General features: G+C 43.0%; 1 protein-coding gene across 1 annotated transcript in view; it reads right to left on the reverse strand.

The window, feature by feature from the left end:
- Nucleotides 1-24,800, reverse strand: part of NME4 (NME/NM23 nucleoside diphosphate kinase 4) — a 49,569-nt gene extending 24,769 nt beyond the window's left edge. Inside the window, exons 1-3 of the mRNA XM_030212072.1 lie at nucleotides 24,488-24,800; nucleotides 3,664-3,794; nucleotides 2,567-2,668 (exon numbers count right to left, since the gene is read on the reverse strand). Coding sequence (XP_030067932.1) covers nucleotides 2,567-2,668; nucleotides 3,664-3,794; nucleotides 24,488-24,635 — 381 coding nt within the window. The 5' untranslated portion in view covers nucleotides 24,636-24,800. The remainder of the gene's footprint in view (nucleotides 1-2,566; nucleotides 2,669-3,663; nucleotides 3,795-24,487) is intronic.
- Nucleotides 24,801-25,311: the final 511 nt, after the last annotated feature.

A 25,311-nucleotide genomic window follows, 5' to 3' on the forward strand; every position in this document is an offset into this window, starting at 1 on the left:
ACTACTGTTTGCCCTATATATAGAACCATTGGCAGTTAAGATCTGAGAACAGCCGGGGGTGAGGGGACTGAGGGTCGGAGACCGGGAACATCTCATAGCACTATTCGCTGATGACATGTTACTTTATGTAAATGATCCGGGAGAAACGTTGCCAGTAATATTGGAGATATTTGAGGACTACAAGACATATGCCGGGCTCAAGATAAACAGGGACAAAAGCGAGACAATGGGAATAACCCTAAGGGAGGAGGAGGCGGCAGAGGTGAGAGAACGGTTTGAGTTTAAGTGGGCACGTGAGAAAATCCGGCACTTGGGGATCCAGATAGCGGGGGACCTAGAGAGGATATTCCCACTAAATTACGGGCGATTACAAGAACAAATAAATGATATGCTGAGATGGAAAAATAAATGGTTGTCCTGGTGTGGGAGGATGGCAGTGGTTAAAATGAATGTGATGCCACGTGTCCTGTTTCTTTTCAAACATTACCGGTAGCGGTGCCAAAGCCGTTTAAGAGACTGCAGAGTTCCATAATGAATTTCATATGGGGAAAACAGGAGACCACAGCTGTCACAGAGGGTATTGTGGGAGGGGGCAGTTCCCAACTTGGAGTGGTACTATTGGGGATCTCAAATTAAGATGCTTTTAGATTGGGAGAGGGGAAGGGAGAAACCAGCGTATTGGCCACAAAGAAATTTGAGGTCATTCCTGTGGACTTCGGAGAGCTTAGGAAAGGGGTACAGAGGAGAGATTAGCTCATTTCTGCGACACTTGTTGGACGTATGGGGCGCAATGAGGAGAAGATGGGGGCAACCGACCGGAGTGTCCTCATTGTCTCACCTTAGATGGGAACCTAAATTCAGAGCAGGCAGGGAAAATGCTACATTCGTTAGATGGGAGCAGAAGGGAGTGGTGAGATTTAGAGATGTGCTCTCGTTGATATACCGATTCTTTCAAGGGGATGGAGATCAGGCATAATTCCAGGGAGCGTGGGAAAGGGACTTGCAATATCACTTTACAGAGCGGGAATGGGAAGACGTATGTGAGGAAATGCAGAAAGCTTCAGTTTGTGTATTAATACAGGAGAATGCCTATAAAGTTTACGCGGTAGTACTATACACCAGAGAGGTTGAAAAAAAATGTATCCAGGTACATCGGATGGGTGTTGGAGATGCAAAACACAGACAGGCACATTTCTCCAGGTGTGGTGGACATGCCCGGGGGTGGCAACATTTTGGCAAGCACTGGTCCATATTATGAGAGTATCCCTGGTGTGTAGCCCACGTGCATGCTTATTGGGAATGTATAATGAGAGAGAGGTGTGGGAACAGAGTAAAATGATGCGCTGGGGACTGGCTGTGGCTAAGTGTCTTATTGCACGCTGCTGGAAATCAGTGGACCCTCCAGATATAGGGGACTGGAAGGTTAAAGTCAGGCAGTTGTGGTATATGGAACGGCTAACGGTTTACAGGAGGGAGGGTGAACTCAAACGCAAAAGGGGCTGGACACGAATACAGCACATGATAGAGCATCTCTAAGGAGTTGCCAAAACATTCCAGGGGAGGGGGAAGAGAGAGGGGCAGGGGAACAATCATTCAAAGGCAGAATGGCAAAGAGCATAACCAATAAAGGGGACACACTGGGGGTAATAGTTCAAAGGTAGCAGCTGGGTTTATAGGAAAGACACGGGGGCATTGCATTTCGAAATTGTTGGATAGCCTGTCGGTCGAGCCGGAGATAGGCTACTGATCGGATGTGTACTCTCTGGAAGGATGGTTACAAATGTAAATATACGGGTTCAAATATATAGATGTAGTTGAACAGTTTCAATGTTGAGACAAAGTTTAAGTTATGGACACAAACCTTGATGCTTACACATGTTAATATATGATAAAATGCAATAAAAAATTTAAAGTAAAAAAAAAAAAACACACACCAGTGTGCCTACATAAAAGACCCCCTAACACAAACCACAGGAAAAATCTGAACCAACCTGCTGCTTGCAATTTTGTTGTTCTAAGCAGCACTATATATATATATATATATAGGACTTTACACTTGCATCTCTCAAGTTGTTAAAAACCTGCACGTAAATGTTTCCACACTGATCTGAGGGGGTCGTGGCCATGGGAGAGACACAGGCATGTCTAGTGTTATAAAATTCAGGGGATCCGTCCCTAATTTAAGCACATGGATTTACACCAGGGTTCAACTGGTGTAAGTCCTCCCACCTAAAATTGTGCGCTGATCCTTGCACTAAGCGCTATTCTGTAAAATGGTGTCTGACCCAGAGCGCCACTTAGAGAATAGTGTTTAATGCATTTTTTTTTTTACAGAACCGAGTATATAAAACTTGTACAGATGGTTATTTCTCTTTTAGAAATATGCAGAAGAGCAAAGCCAATAACCACTGCTTCATTATAATGTTTAAGGCTGATTTCTCAGCTTGCTGTGCCCTTATGGAGAGAGGTTTCTGGAACTTTTGTTTCTGGCTTTAGAGGTACACACTCAGCAGTTTCATGTCTGTGGAATGATTTTCAGGGCGTCCCCGGCGGAGTAAAGCCTTACCATGGCAACAAGGGGACCAGAGCTCATGTAGCGGATCAGCGCTGGGTAGAATGGCTTCCGTCTAAGGTCATGGTAGTGATCTGCAAGGACACTCTCAGGGGCCTGAACAAAGCAAGACAAGGAGGTGGCATGAGGCTCATAACATGACTCTGGGAGAGACAGTGAAAGAACAATCACACCAGCAGATCCATGACATAAGCAAGAATTTTACTAGCTTCATGTCACCCAAGAGGTATTTTATTAGTCCCAGTAATCTAAGTAGTGAACACCTTTGGATTAGATGTTCATTGTACCATAAATGACCAGGATATGCGATGAAACAGACTACAGCAGTATTTCCTGATGACTTGAGGTTGGGTACTAGTAAAAACACACAAAAGCACACAGTCACACCTCAAAGAAAACCATAGGCTTTAATGAGACCTACTGAAATGAAAGGGAGATAGACTGGATAAAGGCCTGGCACAGTGTTGGCAGGAGCTGCCCAGTTCCAGAGAAATTAGATTAATCTGTAATATAAAGAATGATAGAGCACAGATGCTGAAACAGAGGAGAGCAAGCAAGCTTTAAAGACAACAGTATTCCATACCCCCCTAAATTTCATCCAAAAATGTGTCCCAAGCCCCTCCCCCAGCCAACTTCTCACACTCTACAGTCTGCTGTGTCATGGCCTATTTTCTCCAAGTAGGGTTCCTGGGATTCTACTCTGCAATCTTCTGGCTCCCAACTAGTTAAAGGAGCAAGTAAGAGGACACGGATCTATTTTGATCAGTTTTCTAACCCATACGAGGTGCCAGGGGATTCTCTCTCCATCCATGGCAAAAGGTACCTGCACCATTTGCAAGAAGTGCTGCAGCAGAACTCAGGGCTCTTATGTCAGCACCTGGTTACACTAAAGCAGAGATGCTGCTCTAAGGCCAACTGCTTCTGCTGTCTCCCCTGGAGAAGGGAGACAGGGAAAGGAGGAAGGGGGCGGTGATGTACCCAGTGAGCACACCCTGAGCATCCTCTCAGAGGAAAGGGGCAATTTACCCAGTGCACATACCAGCGGCATCCTCCCACAGGAAAGAAGGGGGCAATTTAACCAGTGCACATACCTGCAGCATTTTCATGCCTACTAACTTGAAGCCACGTTGCTCAAAACGCTTGATGATATCTCCAACTACGCGCCTTTGTACCCCATCTGGCTTCACAGCAATCAGTGTTCGTTCCTGGACCTGAAGAGCAGCTACAGGGCAAGAAAACAACCACTCAAAACAGTCATTTAAGCCTGGCACACCTCCTGCTGCTTCTGTAACACACCTTACAGAAGTAGCACAGCACATCACGACTATTCTCCCACTGCCTTACAGTTTTATACATACATTTTACTCCTGTTGCTCAGACAAGAGCGGAGTAGCAACCTAACAGACTACTGAGCTGAGAACCCAGGGTTCAAATCCTATTGTGGCTCCTTGTGATCTTGTGTGGGTCACTTAACCCTCCATTGCTTCAGATATTAACTTAACCCCCCCTTCCCTTTTACAAAGTAGGCCTAGTGGCTGCCTTGCGGTAATGCTGACAAAGCCCAATGGTGGCAGCTTTGTAAAAAAAAAAAAAGAGGGGGGAGGGTTAAGACTGTAAACCCCCCTACTGGACCTGAATATAACTTGCCTTGAGCTCCAAGTGAAAAAGTTCAGGGAGCTTAATCCATAATCCCTTCTTGACCCTGTGATGTTGAATGAGATCTCAAAAGAACTTTCTACCAGTCAGACCAGACTGCTTGAACATTGCAAGTCCTCTTAGCCCCAAAATAAGCTTGCCCTCATACCAAAGAATAAAGGGCTGCCCCACTGCACGAGAACCAAGGGGGGTGGGGGAGGGAGAAAGAGGAACACAACGTTAAGTTTTTAATAGATAAAATCCAACTTTAAGGCTACTTTGCAATTGATGTTGTCTATGTGACAGTCTGGGCAACAAGTTGTTTCTATGCACTCAATTTGCATGAGGTGTACCTCAGATAGACATTTTTCAACATTAAAACAACATTAAGGATTTCATACTTACTGTACATTGAGAAAAAAATGTACTTCACTGGGAACAGCAATACAAGCTAGTGATGGATGAGGTTATATATTTCCCCACACTGAACTTACAGGGCACAGATTGGATCGACAGCAGTATGTCCAAAGTGTGGTAACTCATTACTATTCTTGGACACACGTGTTGGAACTGCTTATTGAAGCAGTGTCTCAAAAATGTGGCGTGCTCGCTGGATGCCCAGACCCATATCCCTCTTTGCCCGCTGTGATATAGTGTATCCTCTTTTGAAAGATTATAGCCTTCCTAAGGTGCACTGTACTACGTGGGGTAAAGTACATCTTGCAAAAATGACTAGTTCTTGACCCACCTTCAGTTCCTCTGTAGAGATCCTTAATGATTATGCAAGTGACATTGGGACGTAGGGAGGTGGATGGCCTGGATTCCAGGCTTGGTAAGCGCTGTCAAACGTGGGAACCCTTTTGGGCCTCTTGACACTAATGGCTCAAAGTTGTATTCTTAACTGCTGAATGTGTTTAGCATTCCAAAGAATGGGTCCATGGGAGTGTTAAGTGACTATTTATATCTTTAGAAGATTAAAATGAAGTTTTGTTTTTTTTCAGGGGGGGGGGGGGGCAAGTAAGGCTCTCCTGATATGCAGTTTAGATGTGAATGGAAAGATTGGTTATAGTTACATAACTTGCTGGTTGGTGATGTTCAACACTTATTTTGTTTTTGAAACAGATTTGAGGAAAAAAAAAAACATTAAGGGGATAATTTTGACATTACTTGTGAGCAGACTAAATTTGAAAATTTGAGCTGGTAGGGTAAGAACATAAGAGATGCCCTATTTGGTCAGACCAAGGGAGTATCTTGTTTCCAACAGTACCAATCCAGGTTACAAGTACCTGGCAGAGGTCCAAAAAGTAGCAAGATTCCATGTTTTTAACCCCAGGAATAAGCTGTAACTTTCTCCACGTCTACCTTAACAGTATGGACTTTTCCTCCAGAAATTTGTCCAAACCTTTTTTTAAGCCCTGCTGCATTAAGTGCTTTTACCATTTGCTCTGGCAAAGAGTTCCAGAGCCTAACTATATGCTGAATGAATACTATTTTCTCCTATTTTAAAGTGTCCTGCTGTAACTTCATGAAGTGTCCCCTAGTCTTTGTACTTTTTGAAAGAACAAACAATTGATTCATGTTTACCCGTTTTACTCTATTCTGGATTTTACAGACCACAGGATTTCTTACAATTTTGAGTAAGGGTTTGCAATACTATACCTTGCTTTGATCTTTCACAGACCAATTCACTCTGTGTGCAGTACCAGATATAAGCCGAAGTCTTGTACAGTACCATGGTTTCACAAAAAAGTCTATGTACTTTTTCAATACCGTAGTAACGAATGCTCCAATCTTGCAGCCAGAGGGGCTTGTTAAATCATGATTGTACTAGTAGCAAAAATCACATGAAATGACCAAGTTTCTTCAGTTTTGCTAATTGTCCAGAGGCAATACCTATTTTTCCCCACTTTCCTTTATGTGGAATATCTCTTGTAATGGTTGCTCTGCTACTTAAAAGAGTCTCACTTATTCTTGCTTCTCAAGTGCCGTTTTTAACCATGCATCATTGCAGTGGGATGATCTCAATTTTTCTTCTCTATACAATTCCCATTTCTTCTGGTTATCTGAAATTATAGTTAAAGCCGTTTTCTATTTCTGCTGCAGTGCTTCTCAACCCAACTATTCAAGTTTTCAGGATAGCCTTAATAAATATGCATGAGAGATTTGCATACCAAGGAGGTAGTGTTACAAAATCACTCATTCATTGTGGCTATCCTGAAAACCCATCTGGCTGGGTGTGCCCCAAGGACTGGGCCGAGACGCCCTACTCTGCCTACTTACAAATCTTTAAACAGTTTGGCCAGGGATATCGCCAAGAGGAATAGCCAAAAACCAACTACTCCTTTACAGGTTGCTTGGGGATTTAGACTGAAACACCACGTCTTTCACAAGGCGCAGAAGATGGAAGTTACTTCCTGTAACAGATTCTCCCGAGGACAGCAGCTCAGTCACACAATTGGATGACATTGTCTTGACAGCATGGAGCCAGACATTTGCAGATTCAGCTCCTCAAGGCATGCTCAGCAGTTCCCATGTAACTGTGTGCCTATATCAAATCTCAATCCTGCCATTATGTGAATGGGGGGACAAGGGTGACCTGTTCTCAAAGAACAAATTATAGATATTTTCTCCGAGGACAAGCACTTTATCCACCGTTTGGGCTATCCTCAAAGACATACCTACCTTATGAATAGGGAAGTTTTTTTTCCCCCTTTTAGAACAGAAATGTTTGTTAAATGAACCCCTGAGGCACTGAAGTTGGGCTCAGATACTCTTGACTGAATAACAGTCTGCCCAAATCTGTTGTTGGATCAGGAATCATTGTTTATAGGCGTGGTCTCACCTTCAGCCCATGTTCTGTTTTACAGCAGCAAGGAAACAGAACTGAAGCAGAAGTATATAGAGGAGACTGTCAGGTACACCGGTCCAGTGGCCTCATTTCTATTCTGGCAGCCTCTGCATGAGCTCTGGAGGAACATGACCACCAGGAAAGAGACCACCACCTATCAGCATTAGACAGTGATCATGCAGCTACACTTCAAGTGATGATGCAGTTTCTGCGCAAGAACACATCAGGGGTGTGTGTGTCCAGGAGGCAGAAACAGGACTGTTATTGTTGATTCAATTAACAATACAGATTAGTGGCTGAAAGGATGCCTGGATCAAGGGTAGCAATACTCATGCACCAACTAGCTAGGGATTGAGTATGTACTGGGGAGGAGCAGGCTGTTGTGGGGTAACTGTGCCAGAGAGACAGTAGGAAAAATGATAACCAATATGACACCAATACTAGGGTATACAAAATTTAAGAAAATGACAGTAGGTAAAAGTAGTTGTGGAATTGTTAGCATATAACAACTACACCCAGTGGTGTGCTGGAGCCGGCTCGCATGAGCCAGTTAAATTTATTGGCATCTTGTGAGCCGGTTGTTTACTGAGTGCGAGCCTGCTTGCCTCTCCTCCCCCCACCCAGCGAGCTGCAGGCTCCCCTGCTCCACAGGTCGTCCATCATCTCCTGTCTGCCCTCAGCTCCCCGATACCCCTGATTTCCTTCCTGCCGCAGCGCCTTTAAAATATTGTATTTTTCCTTGAAAGCAGCAGGCTCGGCTCCAGCCTTCCCTCACATGGTTCCGCCCTCGCAGAAACAGGAAACATCAGAAGAGGGCGGAATCATGCGAGGGAAGGCTGGAGCCGAGCCTGCTGCTTTCAATGCCGGCGCTGCGACTCGAGGGAAAATACAATATTTAAAGGCAGGGTGGTGGCAGGAAGGAAACGAGGGCTATCGGGGAGCTGAGAGCAGACAGGAGATGGACGACCTGGGGAGAGAAGAAATGCTGGACATGGATGGAGGAGATAGAAGAGTGAGGAAGGAGATGAGATGAGGGAAAAGGAAGAGCGGAGAAAGCCTGCAGCAGCTGGATCCACTCGACAGTCAAGTCTGTGGAGGACCCAGCTTTTACTTACAGATGTAGGGCAAGAAATGCAGAAAAGGGGGAACGTAAAGAAATAAATGGAAAGGAAGCCCTGGAAACGGAGTTAAGAGGACAGATAGCAGCAGAATCAGATACTGAGCCAGCATGATCAGAAAAACAAAGTCACCAGACAACAAAGGTAGAAAAAAAAATAATTTTATGGAATATGTCCACTTTGAGAATCAGGTGCTCAACATTAAAAGTTTATATTTATGACATTTTATCCCACTTTAAGCATGAATTAGATTGGAGCCTGGGATCATTTAATTTTTTTTTTCCTGGAGTAATGAATGCATTGCCCCCCCCCCCCCCAGCTCACTCCCCGGCTATAGACAGCTCTGCAATTTTGGGGGGGGGGGGGGGGACGCAGAGGTGGACCGGGGAGAGAGCCTGTTAAACATTTACCAGCACACCACTGACTACACCACCACCAGAGTCTAGTAGGATAAAAATTCTGAAAGACACGAGCTGCATTACACGGATAGAAGTTCCATATATCTCCAATGTAAACTTGCTTGGGAATAAGCAAAGGATATGCAAGCCACTATCCAAACTGAAGTCCTCTTTGAAATTGGTCTCAATCTTTTTTTTTTTTTTTTTTGCTTGCCATAAGAGTGGACTTTTTTTTATAGTCTGCTCCAGGAAGAAAAAGTGACAATTGGCCTGCAATTAAAAAAAAAAAAAAAAACAACTTTTAAGGGCTCATTTTGCCTTTTCTGGCATGAGATTTCATGGAAAATGTTGGCAAGATGATTTATCAATTAAGGTAGAAGTCAGTGGGTGGAAACTTTGGGTGTATGAAGAGTACCAACCTATTATGATGAACTTAGTTTAAAAATGGGTAAGTAACAAAACCTAAGCTCTCAGATGTTGTATGCTGACCTTCCTGCCATCAAAAATAGACCTTCCAGGTCAGGCACTTCAGCTCACAGAAGACAGGAGTCTCAAAGGGGTTTTCATCAGTTGGGTAAAAATCTATTGAGATCCGATCCCATGAAATAGTGGGTAATGACTCAAATGATGTAAGCATTGCACAGCTAAGGCTTTTAAACAAATGGATTTCCCTGCTACATAAAAGAGCAGGGCAATGGAGCAGCGTCAGCCACTGGAGATGTTGCTCAAGGATCCTCAGCTTCTTCAATGCCAAAACCTATTGCTAGGACCAAAGAGCAAACCCACTTTTGCTTTTCCAGCTCTCACCAACCAGAGAATTCCAAGCCAACGATATTCAACAAAGAGCTATCAAGGGTATAAATATCCCTCAACACAAAGCTCAGACCAGGGAGATACTGGAGTGTGCCATCTGACCCCTGAAGAAGCCATGCTTAGAGGATTGTTTTATCTAATACTGTGAGCAGTTGCCATATCCGTCTCCGCAAAGCCAGCACTGACTCCCTATGAAGTACCCTGAGGAAGATCTGTCCAACTGCTCTCATCAACTCTGCTTTATCTTCAAGAAGGACCCTGAGAAGCATATTACAGAGGTGGTCATTCAACAACTGAAGATCATCAAGTGGCCTGCATCTGGTTTGGTTCTTCTTGAAAAGATCCAAGTGACCCTCTGAAATTATTTCCTGGTGCAAGCAGAGAAGTGTGGTAGCCATGTTAGTCTACTCTTAAAGGTTATCAATAGAAATCAAACAAAATAAAACATGGAAAAGAAAATATGATACCTTTTTTATTGGACATAACTTAATACATTTCTTGATTAACTTTCGAAGGTGGCCTTCCGACAGCCACCAAATTTAACACACAAGCTGATCAGAAGTAAACTTCCAACACAGACGGAAAAAGAAAAGGGCACGTTCCCGTGTAACACAGCCAGCTGCAAACTATGCCAAAACATTTCACAAGACCCCACAGTCATTCACAAAGGAAAAATATTCAACATAAAGGACTATTTTACATGCTCATCTTCCAATGTGGTATATATCATTCAGTGTAAGAAATGTAACGAAGGATGCTATATTGGAGAAACAGGCCAGATGCTTAAGACAAGATTCAATCTACACAGACATCACATGAAAATAGCCAGTGCCAGTCAGGCCCCCACCCCTGTGGGCCAACACTTCACAAGACCAGAACACTGCACCAGTGATTTCACAGTAAGAATACTGAAAGGTAATTTTAAAATACAGGAACGTAAGACCTTTGAAATAAGAATGATTGAATATTTTGACACCCAACAAACAAGACTTAATAAGGATCTGGGTTTTCTAATTCATTATAAAACAAAGCTGTATTTCTCTGTTTATTTCCCTCCTCTCACCTACCAACACCCATTCTGTTAGAATATCAATGAAATGCTTTGATATCCCCATGCATTTTTATTTTTGTTACATTTGTACCCCGCGCTTTCCCACTCATGGCAGGCTCAATGCGGCAGGCAATGGAGGGTTAAGTGACTTGCCCAGAGTCACAAGGAGCTGCCTGTGCCGGGAATCGAACTCAGTTCCTCAGTTCCCCAGGACCAAAGTCTACCACCCTAACCACTAGGCAACTCCTCCATACCCCCACCCTCCCACTCTGTCAGACAGTCAAAGTAATGCTTTGATGTTTCTCTCATATATACTATCTGCTACCTCATTTGCTTATTTCCGATCTGAGGAAGAAGGGCAATCTTCGAAAGCTAATCAAGAAATGTATTAAGTTATGTCCAATAAAAAAGGTATCATCTTATTTTCTTTTCCATGTTTTATTTTGTTTGATTTCTATTGATAACCTGGTGCAAGCAGCATTTTTATGCCAAAAGCAAGCTTCAAGGTCAATGCATGATGTACCAAGTCAGGTTTGGACAGCTTTGGGAGGGGACTCAAAAACTAACTTTTAGGATGCCCTTAGTAAACTGGCTTGGATGCTATTTTGTTGAACTGAGCTTCTAAGCGCAAGACAGATCCAAAGCTTCTCCTTTTTGGACCCAAGAGACTTGGGCTATATCCTTATATAAAAACTGTAGTTAATGACAACATGGTCTTCACCCAGACATTGACCTTGGTAGTTGCTTCAAGTAATGCCTGGACTGCAGTTAGATATCTGTACCAAAGTGAAAAAAAAAAACCCAAACAATGACCAATTTGAAGATGAGCTGGCCTGGAAAGAGGACTAGCCATGTCAATACAGGACACGAGGGGCATTGCAAAATCACAGGTTCAATGAAAATAAACAGGGTCCCTTTTACTAAGCTGTGGTAAAAGGGGCCCTGCAGTAGCGTCGGCGTCTAGGGGGAGGCCTTATTGCCACCTACTTAGAAGGCAGTAAGGGCTCCCATGCTAACCCAGCAATAACTGGGCAGCGAGTGGTTCTGCCCGATTACCCCAATGCTGGAAATGGTGTGTGCTGGGGGTGGCACTACTGCCGGCTCCTGCGGTAGTGCAGGATAACAATGCTGCAGTAGCTCTACTGCAGTGTTAAAAACAAAACAAAAAACTCACACAAAGCAAAAATAGTCAAGCACCACACATGTTAAAGAAACCGTGAGAAAAAGAACAAAGTGAGATAAGCCTGTGAAAAACTACTACACATCCCCAGAGGAGTTCAATTTCCAGGAAGGTTCTGGAAAAGCATGTCCAGCGTGGTGTCATTAAGATGAGGTCATCTAATTGCATGATGTGAAAGAGATAATTTCTCACCCACAAAGGAACTCACTTCTACTAAAAGTTACATTTAAGATTACTTTCTGTGCAAACACTAACTGATTTCCATGGCCTGCAGTTTGGCACCAATGAAAGCACAAAATTGACTAGAAAAATAAAGGAATAAGGATTGGGGAAGGGTGCATTTGGAAATGTGCTGAAGTTCACTGCAATTAGATGATTGGGTTCTCAATCTGCTTTTGACAATAAAGAATACATTCAGATATTAATTCTGATTAATTCCCTCATCTGTGTTGGGCTCGAACACAAAGAAAACTGATTTAATAAGTGGGAGTCCTATGAATATGTTCTTTTGAAGAGTTGTATAGATCAGAAAAGTTCAGCAGTATTGTAACCAAAACTTGTAAGTTTGCTCTGCTGTACTCACTGTACATAAAACAGCATAGACAAAGTCATCCATTTAGTCATACAATTATATTTTGTTATTTCTTTGAAACCTTAAAAGAGCTACAGCCAAGTGACGCATTCTGAGCTAGTAATAGGTATTGGAGATTGTATTTATGGGATATGCACAGGAGCAGTCTGTACATCTGGAGAAAAAGTTTATTTCACAGGCAAGGGGCAAAGTAAGAAAACATGCAGAAGCAAGAAGATGCTTAGTTTCCTTAACATGTCATAGGGTGGGGGGGGGGGGGGGCAATGGTTATGTATTACTGCTTTTAGATTGATGAATTTTAACTGTTTTGTGGGGGGTTTTTTAACCATTCTTTGTGGTTTATGATCGCTAATAAAAACGGTAAGATTTCACAAAGTGAGTGCAAATACTGCAGCACAGTGGGGAAAGGTGGAGCATAGCAAGGGATAAGAGCAGCAGCACTGTTTGCATTTACACATAAGGTTGGAAATTTAGAAAACTCAAGCCCCTTTTACTAAGGTGCGCTAAAACTGCGAGCATGCTAAACGTTAGAGACTCCAATACATTCCTATAGGCGTCTCTAATGTTTAGCACGCCCCAATTTTAGTGCACACTAAAAACATGAGCACGCCTTAGTACAAGGGGGCCTTAGGCACCAGTTAAAATTTCCTTAAACTTGTTCTCACTTTTTTGGTGGCTGTTGCCATCTAGCTTCCCCCCCCCCCTTTTTATTTTGTTCCTTTAACATTTATTTAAAAACAGGCAATTTAACCAGCTAGGAGCTATTTCTGGTCAGTAAAATCATTTTGAATAAATCGACCCCAAGGAACTAAAAATTTTTTTCCTTTCAGACAGATAACTAGAAATGGACTAAACTTCAACATGTGTACACTGATTTTTCCAAGACAGTTAAAAAAATGGCCCAAATATAACTGGTGGGAGCTGATGGATAGTGAGTGACTGATGGAGGTTAGTGTAAGGCATTGATAATTTATAGTTCAGGCAATAGTGAGAACAGGTTTCTCGCTCTCTTGCATTCTCCAGTGATGAGGGCTTGAACATGTTAAATATTCCCACTTTCCCCTTCAGAAGTGAAGAGGAAAGAGGATTCAGTGCCAGTGCAGGTCCTTCAAGCACAGGCCCAGGCTCATGTGCTTTCATGTCCCACCCCATATCTTCTGAGGGGAAGTCCTGCATTGCAAGGGGTGGGACAAGATAGCACTTGAGCCTGGGCTTCAAGGCCCTGCACTGGTGCTGAATCCTTTCTTCCTATGCTCAGTAGGAAGAAGGGAAAGGGAAGATGCTGGATTGTGACGGCATAGAAAAAAAAAAAAAAAGAGGTGAAGTGCTGGACTATTGGAGAAAGGGGATTAGGAAGAGAAAAGGAGATGCTGGATTATTTGATGGGATGGGGTAATAAGGCCTTGAGCTGCCCTAGAGTGCTAATGTATGGCTAAAAGTTCACCTAGGGTGCTAGATAACCTCGGATAGCTCTAGCTCCCTCATGGCCCAGTGCATTCCTAGGGAAGCAGCAGTTCCAGCTTCAGTAACACACACCGATACAACGTTCAACATTTCCTTCTTTTTAAATCAACTACCTCCATTCTGTCAGAGTACATTTCACCTTTGTCGCCGTCGTCATGCCTCTCCTATTCTTCTCCTGCTCTCTGCTGGGGATATCAATCCCAATCCTGGTCCTCCACATTAGCTCATCCTATTCGTGCAGGTCATGTACTCTCCATCTGCTTGCCCCAAGGACTTGGCTTTGCCCTGAAGACTCTGCTTCAGCTGCGGCCTTATGTCTCATACTCCTCGCCCAGTCGGCCGTGGAGGTGGTGTCGGGCTACTACTCTCACCCTCTTCTTCCACCTCTGTCTCACTGCTTTTCTTCCTTCGAAGTCCACTCCATTCATCTATTCAATCCTCTGCCTCTCCGAGGATCAGTTATTTATTGACCCTGTGATAAGTCCTTTTCTTCCTCTCTCACCGACTGACTCCTGGCTTTCCTTCATCTCCTTCCCTCATTCCTGGGGATTTTAACATTCATGCTAATGATCTCTCAGAGTATTATACTTCAGTTTCTCACTAACATCCTCAACTGTGCTCCACTACCCCAACTCACCAGAATGGCAATTGTCCTGATCTTATCTTCTCCAACTGCTCACTCTACAGTTTCTGCCTCTGCTCTTCCCCTCTGACCATCATCTGATAACTTTCACACTTAAATCTCTACCATACATTTAGAAATCTTCAGGCTATTGACTCTCCTACTCTAGTCTCCAGTGTTAAAACCTCTTCTCAACCACTATGTTATCCAAGTCTGTCAATGAGGCTGTCTCTTCCTATAATACTATTCTCTCCTCTGGATACTCTTACTCCTTCCATTCCCTGTTCAGTAAGGCGTACCAAATCCCAGCCTTGCCTGACCTCTAGAATCCACTATCTACGTTCCCGTGCCCGATCTGCCAAATGCCTTTGGCTGAAATCCCGTGCTGACTTCAGACTGGAAAGATATCGGCAAGAATTTGAAATGTATACTCTCTCTCTCTCTCAACAACCAGCTGACAAACTCTTGGCTCAAACCCTTGATGTCTCTGCCGCACTGAACTCTCCTCAAAGTGCCTTCACCTCCTCCCCAGTTCTCCCCCGTCTCTGGCTGAGTACTTTAAATAAGGTTCACAAGATTAACCTTGAATTCTCAGCCAAGTCACCTCCACCTCTCCTTCCCTTAGTCCATTTTCTCAACCTACCTTTAACCTGTTCTGAAATCACTGAATAGGAAACTGCACATTTTTTTCCTCCTTGAAACCAACTCCTCTGATCCTATTCCCACCCATCTATTTGGCACTCGTCTACTGTCATCCCTTCTGTCATATCCTCAATCTTTCACCTTCCACTGCAACTGTTCCTGATGCCTTCAAACATGAGTTATAACCACTCCTCAAAAAAACTTAACTGGACCCTACCTGTCCTTCCAACTATTGCCCCATCTCCCTTTCCTATCCAAGATAACTTGAACATGCTGCTCACCGCCATCGTCTTGACTTTCATCACGTCATTCTTGATCAATCTGGCTTTCACCCTCTTCATTCAGCTGAAACAGCCCTTGCTAAAGTCTCCAATGACCTGTTCCTGGCCAGATCCAAAAGGTCTATTCTATTCTCATCCTTCTCGATCTGGAGCTTTTGACTGTTGATCACCTACTTCTTGATACTCTGTCTTCACTTGGATTTCAAGGCTCTGTTCTTTCCTGGTTTTCTTCTTCTCTCTCTTATTGCACTTTTAGCTTGTACTCTGGTGGATCCTCCTCCACTTCTCTCTCACTATTGGTGGGTGTACCTCTTCTTTTCTCCATCTATACTTTTTCCCTTGGTGCTCTGATCTTATCCCATGGTTTTCAGCATCACCTTTATGCTGATGACTCCTACATCTACCTCTCCACATCAGAAATTTCAGCAGGAATCCAGGCCCAAGTAACAGCCTGCCTGTCTGACATTGCTGCCTGGATGTCTCACGGCCACCTGAAACTAAACATGACCAAAAACTAAGCTTCTTATCTTTCCCCCTAAACCCACCTCTCCTCTTCCCCCCCCCCCCCCCCCCCCATTCCCTATCTCTGTGGATAACTCACCCTCCCTGTCTCATCAGCTCGTAACCTTGGGGTCATCTTTTACTCTCTCTCTCTCTCTGTACATATTCAATAGACGCTAAAACCTGTCATTTCTTTCTATATCACCAAAATTCATCCTTTTCTTTGAGCACACTACCAAAACCCTTATCCACACTCATATCACCTCTCGCTTAAGACTACTGCAACTTGCGTCTCACAGGTCTCCCACTAAGCCATCTCTCTCCTTTTCAATCTGTTCAAAACTCTGCAGCATGACTTACATTCCACCAGTGTCACTATGCTCATCTTAGACCTCTCCTCTCACTTCATTAGCTCCCTATCTATTTCCACATACAATTCAAAAACTCCTCTTACTGACTTTACAAGTGTGGTTGCTCTGTAGCTCGTTACCTTTCCCTACACTCCACCCCGGGAACGCCGTTCTTTGGGTAAATCTCTTATCTGTACCATTCTCCTCCACTGCTAACTCCGTTCCTTTTATCTTGCTGCGCCATATGCCTGGAAAAAGACTTCCTGAGCCAATATGTCAGGCTCCATCTCTGCCTGTCTTCAGATCTAGGCTAAAAGCCCACCTTTTTGATGCTGCTTTTAACTCTTAACCCCTATTCACTTGTTCAGTACCCATGTCTGTTCTATCTTTCCCACCTTAGTATCTCTCTTATCCCTTATTTGTCCTGTTTAGATTGTAAGCTCTGTCGAGCAGGGATTGTCTTCACGTTCAAGCATACAGTGCTGCATATGTCTAGTAGCGCTATAAAAATTAGTAGTAGTAGTGTCTCTTCCCACCCTATCATTTCTCTTCTTGTTCTGTCCTCATCCCAAGTGCCCAAACACACAACTCCCCTCCCTAGCCACTTCGTCATGCCCCTTATCCTATCCCATTTCTCAGCCCCTCGTTCATACAATCCCCTCACACTAACCTATCTATCTAACTCCCTCCCCTCAAGTTCTCTAGATCCTCTTTAGTCAAGCCCACCACTTCAGCCTCTCCATTACAGTTCCTTCCACTTGTGGATCACATAGGAAGAGTGATGAGCAGAGCCGTTTTTTTTACCTATAAGCAAAATGGGCGGCTGCCCTAGGCCCCAAGAGGCAGTCCACAGGTAAAAGTGACCCTGAGAACATGGCACAATTCCCTACCCGCCTGGCCCACTGCTTCCCAGCAAAAAAACAAACAAAAAGATAGTAGTATTAGTGTGCAGAGCCACTGTCTAAGCTGTGCCACTGATGGTTCTGTGGATCCCACCCCATGCTTTTTTTTTTTTTTTTTTTTTTTTAATGCTGGGACATGACTTGGAGGGCAGGAGGGTAAGGAAGCTGCATTGCTGGACTGGGGGGGGGGAGGGAAAAGGGGAGAATGCTACTGCTGGTCCAGGGAGTAAGGGGGGGGCCCTTCATCCACAAAAAAAAAAAAAAAAAAAAAAAAAAACTTTGTCCCGGGCCCCACAAGTGGTTAAAGGAACCCTGGTTATGAGCAGCTACACACTGGGCAAGGCCCTTCTCTGCTGTCCTAGCCTGACTGCTGATTTAAACTGCATGAGACACTGTACAGCAGAGGGTGCACAATTTCCAATCCTTGAGGGCCACAAACAGGTCAGGTTGTTTAAGATATCCTTAATAAATATGCAGGTAGTATACATGCATATCTATTAGGGATTTTAAAGCTTGACCTGTTTGCAGCCCTGGAGGACTAAACTTGTGCACCCCTTTCATGCAGTTATGTGGAGTGGCGGTAAAGGATATAGCACAATGTGTAGCAGCTCACCTCCTCCCCTTGCCAAATGATCAGTGAGAGCGGTTGGTACATGCTACGTCATCCCAACCCCAATGCCATAGGCTACACAGCCCATCAAGACCAGATGCACTGGTCACCAAGGTGATGCTACAGGAAGGGCCATATTTCACGGCCATTTACATGAACTGCAAGAGACCAGAGGACTAAGTTTCGTTGTGGCTTTCCAGATGTTGACTTCTGGAGTCCACTACCTTATTTCCAAATAGACCACTGAACTGTAATCACTGCTGATCCAGATTGCGTTGGGAGGCAAACACACAAAGTAAAAACTTTAGGTACATTAGAATCAAGAAGCCGGTAAAAGAATCAGTTGGACCGCTAGATGACTGAGGGGTAACAGGGGCACTCAGGGAAGACAAGGCCATAGCGGTGGTAAGTCCAATGCAGGCTTACTGCTCACTTTTCCAGGACCACTGCCAGCACAATGCGGCCGCCAATGGTACTCCCACCCTGAGCGTGCACCATTTCAGGGGGAAAAACAACCCCTGGAAATGGCTTGCATGGCTGTAATCAGGCATCGCAGTGCACTTCTAGATTACCATCGTGTTAGCGTGGGAGCCCTGGCTCCCTGTCGCATGGCCACACAGCAAGAGTTCTCTTACACCATGGTCATGTGTGCCAGGGGCCTTTTTACCCTGCTGCGGTAAAAAGTGCCCCGACGCATGGGAAAAATGGCCCCCACCACTAGCGCAGGGCCTTTTTTCCTGCTGCTTGGTAAAAGGACCCCTAAATGAATTCTTTGCTTCAGTCTTCACTAAGGAAGACGTGGAAGAGATACCAGTGCAATAAATGGTATTAAATGCTGATGAGTCAGAAAAACAAATTTCTGTAAATCTGAAAGATGTAATGGGGCAATTTGACAAACTGAAGAGTAGCAAATGACCTGGACCACATCCCAGAGTATTGATAGAATTTAAAAATGAACTTGCAGAGCTATTGTTAGTAATATGCAATTTATCTTTAAAAATCAAGCACGGTGATTGGAGGGTGGCAAATGTAATGTCAATTTATTTATTTTAAAGGGCTCCAGAGGTGATTTGGAAAACTATATAGACTGGCGAGCCTGAATTTGGTGCCCAGCAACATGGTAAACTTACAGAGCATACACAAGCCTGATTAATGAGACAAAGCCAACATAGATTTATAGTCAAAGAAAATCTTGCCTCCCCAATCTACATTTCATTGAAAGGGTGAATAGACATATGGATAAAGGTGGTGAGCTGGTCGATATTGAGTTATCTGGATTTTCAAAAGGCATTTGACAAAGTATTTCATGAAAGACTCCTGAGAAAACTAGAAAGTCATGGGATAAGAGGTAATGTCCTATTGTGGATTAAAAACTGGTTAAAAGATAGAAAACAGAAAGTAGGGTTAAATGGGCAGTATTCTCAATGGAGAAGGGTAGACAGTGGGGTTCCCCAGGGATTTGTGCTGGGACTGCTACTTTTTAATATATTTATAAATGAGCTACAGATGGGAATAACTAGTAAAGTAATTAAATTTGCTGTTGACAAAGTTATTCAAAGTTGTTAAATTGCAAGAGGATTGTGAAAAATTACAAGAGGACCTTACGAGACTGAACATCCAAATGCCAGATGATGTTTAATGTGAACAAGTGCAAAGTGATGCATGTGGGAAAGAAGATCCCAAGCTATAGATATGTGATGCAAGGTTTCACATTAGGAGTCACTGACCAGAAAAAGGGATCTAGGTGTCATTGAGGATACACTGAAATCATCTGCTCAGTGTGCAGTGGCAGTTAAGAAAGCAAATAAAAATGTTAGAAATTATTAGAAAAAAGGAATGGAAAAACAAAAGTGAGAATGTTATAATGCCTTTGTATCGTTCCATAGTGCGGGCAGCAAACCAGCAGATTGATAGTGAAAAGGATTCAATTTTATTTGCCACAAACGCTGAAACAGAAAAACTCAAACGCCCAACGGCCATGTTTTGTCCGTCTCAAATACTATCAGATACTGTCCAAGAATACAGACTTAGTTCATTGTAGAGATTGCAACTATAGCTTTAACCCACGATTTTGCTTTTGGAGGGTGATGTTTTTATCAACAAACCAAAGGGACAGCCTGAGTAGCTAACATATATGGCTACATTTTGAAAAGAAATTTTACGCTGTGGAGGAGGTACATTGATGACATTTCTTTGGCTCAATCAGCTAGATCAAAAACATTAGGTTTTGGATACATTTTGATAAACAGAGTATCCAGAAGCACTCATCTGAGTACCCCATTTCATGATATCCAGATTTCGTTACATAATGGTATATTGGATTTTCTATAGATGTCAGTTGTGATGTTAAATGATTTGATTATTGGATTTGTCACAGTAGAGCTTTGAAAACAAATATTCCATTTAGCCAGTTTCTCAGATTGAAGAGACAATGTTCCAACTCTGAGGTATAGAAGAAAAAAAGCAAGAAATTAGTGTAACGTTCAAAGAGAAGGGTTATACCAATAAATGTGTTGATACCTGTCTTGAGCAAGCTGTGAACACAGAGCATAACTACTTAAAACCAAGACAGAAGGTTCAGAGAATAGTTAGTCCATTACCATTTACATACATGTCCAATGATTTGGTAAAGATATTGAAAAAACACTGGCAAAGCATTGAACGTTTTTCAGATAAAGGACTAATGGTAGCATATAAAAAGGGAGAGGAATTTGAGGGACATGCTAGTGCCTTCTGCACTTTCATCTGTTAACAAAGAGTAAACTGTGTTTTGGTCATTTGAAATGTGGATCATGCACTATATGTGAGGTAAATATGGAGATCAAAATGTTTGTCCACCCAACCACCAGAGAAGAATTTGAGATCAGACATTTTTCCAATTGCAAATCTGTGGGAGTAGTATAGGCTGTATTGTGTCCAAGCAACTTAATCTACATTGGCAAAACCAAAAGAAGATTCAATCTGAGTATTATTGAACACAAAAGTGCTATTAAGTGACAGATTTAAAGACAAGCCACTGGCAGAACACACACACACACACCATCCATACAGGGCACAAAGTTTGAGGATTACAGTTTTTTTTTTTTTGTTTAGGCCACTCCATGTACCACATGGAGAGGAGGTGAACTAAAACTTTTGCTTAGAACATACATTTTTAAAAATTTAAGACTGACACCCTTGACCTATTGGTATTTCTTTGATTTGTATATTTATATTTACATTTCTTTATTGTACTTGGTAGGTATTCTTGTATTTATACATTTATGAGGTTTTGCTGTTATTGATTAGTTTTTAGTATCTCTAAAGGTGGAATAAGGGCTCTTAAATTGATTTCAACCAATATTTTTGCAATATTATACAAGGTTTGTATTCATTTTTAAGCTTATCTGTGCTGTTTTCAATCATCCCCTGATGTATTAGCGTCCAATGATGTCATTAGAACACATTAATCCCACAGTGTTTTTCTAACATACCCGAGGTCAAAAAGAGTTATGAAAACAGTGTGGTTTTACTAATTTGAGTGTGCTTGTTTAGAATATATATATATTTAACTTTTGTTGAATTTTAAGATTTCTGCCATTTTGAGCTGCAGTCACCATTGGGAGAGTGGTCAAATCATGTTTTATCTTATTTTACACAAACTACACAATTTTGAGATATTATGCCTTATAGTTTTTTTTTCCATTTAATGAGGTAGCCTTTTTTTATTATTATTATTTTGAAGAAATCAACTTAAGCTATTAACTTGGACCTCTGCACACACAGTCAATAAAGTACACACTGATACAGCTGGCACAGATCCACCATGAACTGCTAATACACAGGACAGAGGCATATGGATTCAACACCCTGTTTTGTAGCAGATTTATCCGTCTGTTTTATTGGCTGATTTAAAATTGTGGTATATTGGATTGAAGGGGGATTGTTTTATGAGATACCAATTAGTTCATATTTATTTTTTTATTTGGTTTTTAGCTTTTAACCAATAGGTAATACAATTGGATCACACAGTGTTTTCTTCCACCTTTTCACTTTCTTTATATGCCGTTTTTTTCTTTTTGATCTTATAGTTTGAAAAACTGTAATACAATACACTTGGTAAAATTACATAAAATAAATCATAAGACAAATTATGACCACAGACAGGAAATAGTTTTATACAGCCCGATTCAGCCCTGGAGAGAGCAAAACATGGCAGTGTTGGGCAATTGAGTTTTTATCCGTTTCCACGTTTATGTGGTGAGTAAAATTGGATCCTTTTTACTGCTGTTTTCTGCCTTTATTGGATCTTGCAGATAGGCTCTTCAGCTTGGGGAAGAGACAGCTAATGGGAGATATGATAGAGGTCTATAGAATACCAAGAGGAGTGGAATGGGTAAACGTGAATCGCATGTAGATCAAGGAAAATTATACATTTACAAGGAAATCTCAATTGAACCCCAACTCCTATGGAAATAACATGAGAATTTAGTGCTAGAACTTCTTCCTACATAATTGAGTCCATTTAGAAATATCTGGGAAAATAAACACTTTCCCTCCAAGAAAAATGAAGTCTGAGAGCCTGAAAAAGAGATGAAGCAAGGCCTCTTTCTCTTGTTGAAATACAAATGTCACCAATAGGATTGACCCTGCAACCACTTCAACAGAACTCTTCAAAATTTGTGTTACATTTAAACTATCCACGGAAGAAACATCCACAACCGTGCCAGCATCTGGAGAACTTGAATGTTGTCTAGATACTGGAAGATAAATCTTATGCAAAGGCGGAAAACTATCAGAATAATTGAGTTTTTCCTTCAAAAATCTATAAAACAGATCTTTTGGAGGTGTGGTCAGAGGTTTGGGAAAATTTAATATAAGTTACATAATTATCAAAGTTTTCCAGCCTGCGGTGAATCAACATTTTGTCCTGAGTCAATCTAGATTGCAAGGCTTGGGACTACTGAACCCGAGTTTCCAAAGCATTAATCTTCACAGAATGATTATTCAAACCTTCACATTTGCCAACTCTTTGTGTATATTGATTAAGTAGGGAGGATGTCTCAGCACACCCCTTGTAGAGAAGTCCAGAGCAGTCCAAATGGTCTCTAGAGTCACTTCTGTTGGCTTTCCCAGGGAACAGATAACACCTGGGGGGGGGGGGGGGGAACCCCTCCTGAATCACTTCTTTGTCACTCCCCAACACCAGATCTCGGAGCCAGTGTACCATCAACTGCAGCATACCCTTGGGTCCTCTATGTGACGCTTCTATTGACAGCAGACCCCGAAGACATTGCGTTGGACTTTGTGGGCTGAGTGATACTTCACTCCCAAGGCTCAAGCTCTCCCTTTTCCCCGAGGGGTCAATAGGAAGCCTGTAATAACTGCTTGCCGCTACAGGAATTCTCCCTAGCTGTTTAGGCATCTCAAAAGGTAGGAAAATGGCAAAGAACATTTGCCAAAGAATCAAGCAAAGCAGGAGCAGAGAATGCAGGCGTCTTACTGCCATAACCATCTCGGATCGCTTCTTGGGATCTTGAGCAAGCCACTTAACCCTTCCTTGTGTCGGGTACAAACTAAGCAATTGATGCAGTAAGCTGCACTACCATTTAGCAAAGCAAAGATTTTCTCACCCTAATCTTACTCCCCAAAGCAGGAAGAAAGATAGGTGGGAAAATCATTGATCAGAACTGCACTAAGACAGATACAAATAGGTGCATAAAATAATGTTCTTGATGTAAAAACAAACAAAAAAAAAGTCTAGTGTAATTTTTCACTCTTCTAGTGCTGCTTTTTTTTTTTTTTTTTTTTTTACACCAGTTAACAGGGTCTACCAAGTAAGGCAATGATTTTTCTTGTTTACAGGATGACCTGGTGCAATGCATCAGGAGGTGCCATTTTCCAAGATAAGTGACAGAGAGACAAGAGTAAATGGTTCATCACTCCTACCCAAAAGATGCACTTGAGAGGTTTCCACTTGTGGAGGTATCCACTTGTGTCCCAAGGTAATTTTAGTGGGGTGGGACCCTCAGGCTACCAGGATGTAATATCTCAGAGAGGAGTGAGGATGAGGGGGGGCACAACCGTGGGCCACATCCAGGAACTTTTGCTAAGTGGGTTGGCTTTGACAGGAAGGGACTCCCAGATGCAACAGCTACAACTTTAGACAGGTGTCTTTTTCTAGTGTGTATATATATATATATATATATATATATATATATATACTTTTTTTTAAACACAGGGTAACTTGTATACTAGTTGCATTAGGAAACTGCTCTGAACTTTTGTGCACAGCTCTAACCAAGGTAACTATTCCTGGAGGACTTGTAATTTAAGGGGCCATGAAAATACCTCCTGTACTTGAATGTAACTTGCCTTGAGCTATAACTGACAAAGGCGTGAGATGAGATAACGCCAACATTCCTTCCCTTCTTTCTCAAGAGTGAGGCATAAGAACTAGAACTCCCTCTCTCTCAAACATTTCTCTAAGTGTGAGCAACAAGAACACAAGGGGGATCATGCAAGCTAAGAAACCTCTGAAGACTACAAGAGGAGAGGGGGGGCCGGGCTACCAGCAAAGGCTTCTTTGTGTGTGTCCCGCAGACAGAAGAGCTTCAGTGGGCAGGGAGGAGGGGAAGGACTGAGATCAAACGGGGCGGGGGAGGTGGGGAGAAGAAATACCATAGAGAAGAAAGGCTGCCGCGACTTCAACATCCCACGTGGCACGAACTACAGAAAGTCAACTCTTTATCAGTTAACTTCAGCAGATGGGAAGGAGAGCAGAGCGCCTGTGCTCTATCAGCACCAGCAGAACTACTCTACTACAGTCCCCCTCCCCGCCTGCATTCTTCGTAGAAAGCGCCTTAGTTTCAATGATCAAACCCTGCGATCTCCACCACTCTTCCTGTCTGGACTTAACACACACTCACCACTACTGCTGGAAAAGCAAAGCCGGCTCCTCCTAGCAGCGGCGGCAGTATTGCCCGGCTTCAGCCGCTCTCCTCCCACCGCGGATCCACACAGCTTGCGGGGCATCTGCAGGAGGTTTCGCACCACACAGTTCTGGAAAAAGGCCATCTTGCTGTTTCTCCGAGCCTCAGTGCTAGGACCCTGCCGTTGACCATGGACTACCGGCACTACCTCCTCACCGGCTCATAAGTACCGGCTCAAGAAACGCCGGCTTCCGTTCTGCTCCCCTCCCCCTTTATCACGGGCCAAGGCTGAGCGCTAGAGGGCGCTGCTCCCGGGGGCCAGTGGTCGCGCTCGCTAATATGGTCAGAGAAAAACAAAAACACAGTCCTGTGGCTTACGAGCCTGTGGCATCTGCTAATTTCACCTCAACTTCTAGCAAGCGTTTTACTGCTAGTGATTTACCAACAGGAGACTAACTTTAGTATGCAACAAGTCCAAAATTACCTTCTAGTGGCTGTGGATTGTTGTGCCTGTTTATATTTTAATTTTAATATTTGTGTATTAGTTTTTAATAATTTTTCACCTGAACCACTAATTTTGTATTATTTTATACGTCAGTGCTTAAATGGTAACACCTGTAAATTTGTCGTGCCAGTAAAGTTAGCCCAATCAGTATCAGAACAGGAGGGTTTCGGAAGATCAAATATACCCCCCCCCCCCCTCTTTAAGAATGCCGCGCTAGCACCGACACAGCAGCCCCATTCATTGTGTCGGCACTGCCGCGCAGCTTTGTAAGCAGGTGCGTGCGATAATAATGGAATAAATTAATGAAACCAGTCAA

This window comes from Microcaecilia unicolor, chromosome 8 (assembly GCF_901765095.1).
Source record: "Microcaecilia unicolor chromosome 8, aMicUni1.1, whole genome shotgun sequence".
Classification (NCBI taxonomy): Eukaryota; Metazoa; Chordata; class Amphibia; order Gymnophiona; family Siphonopidae; genus Microcaecilia; species Microcaecilia unicolor.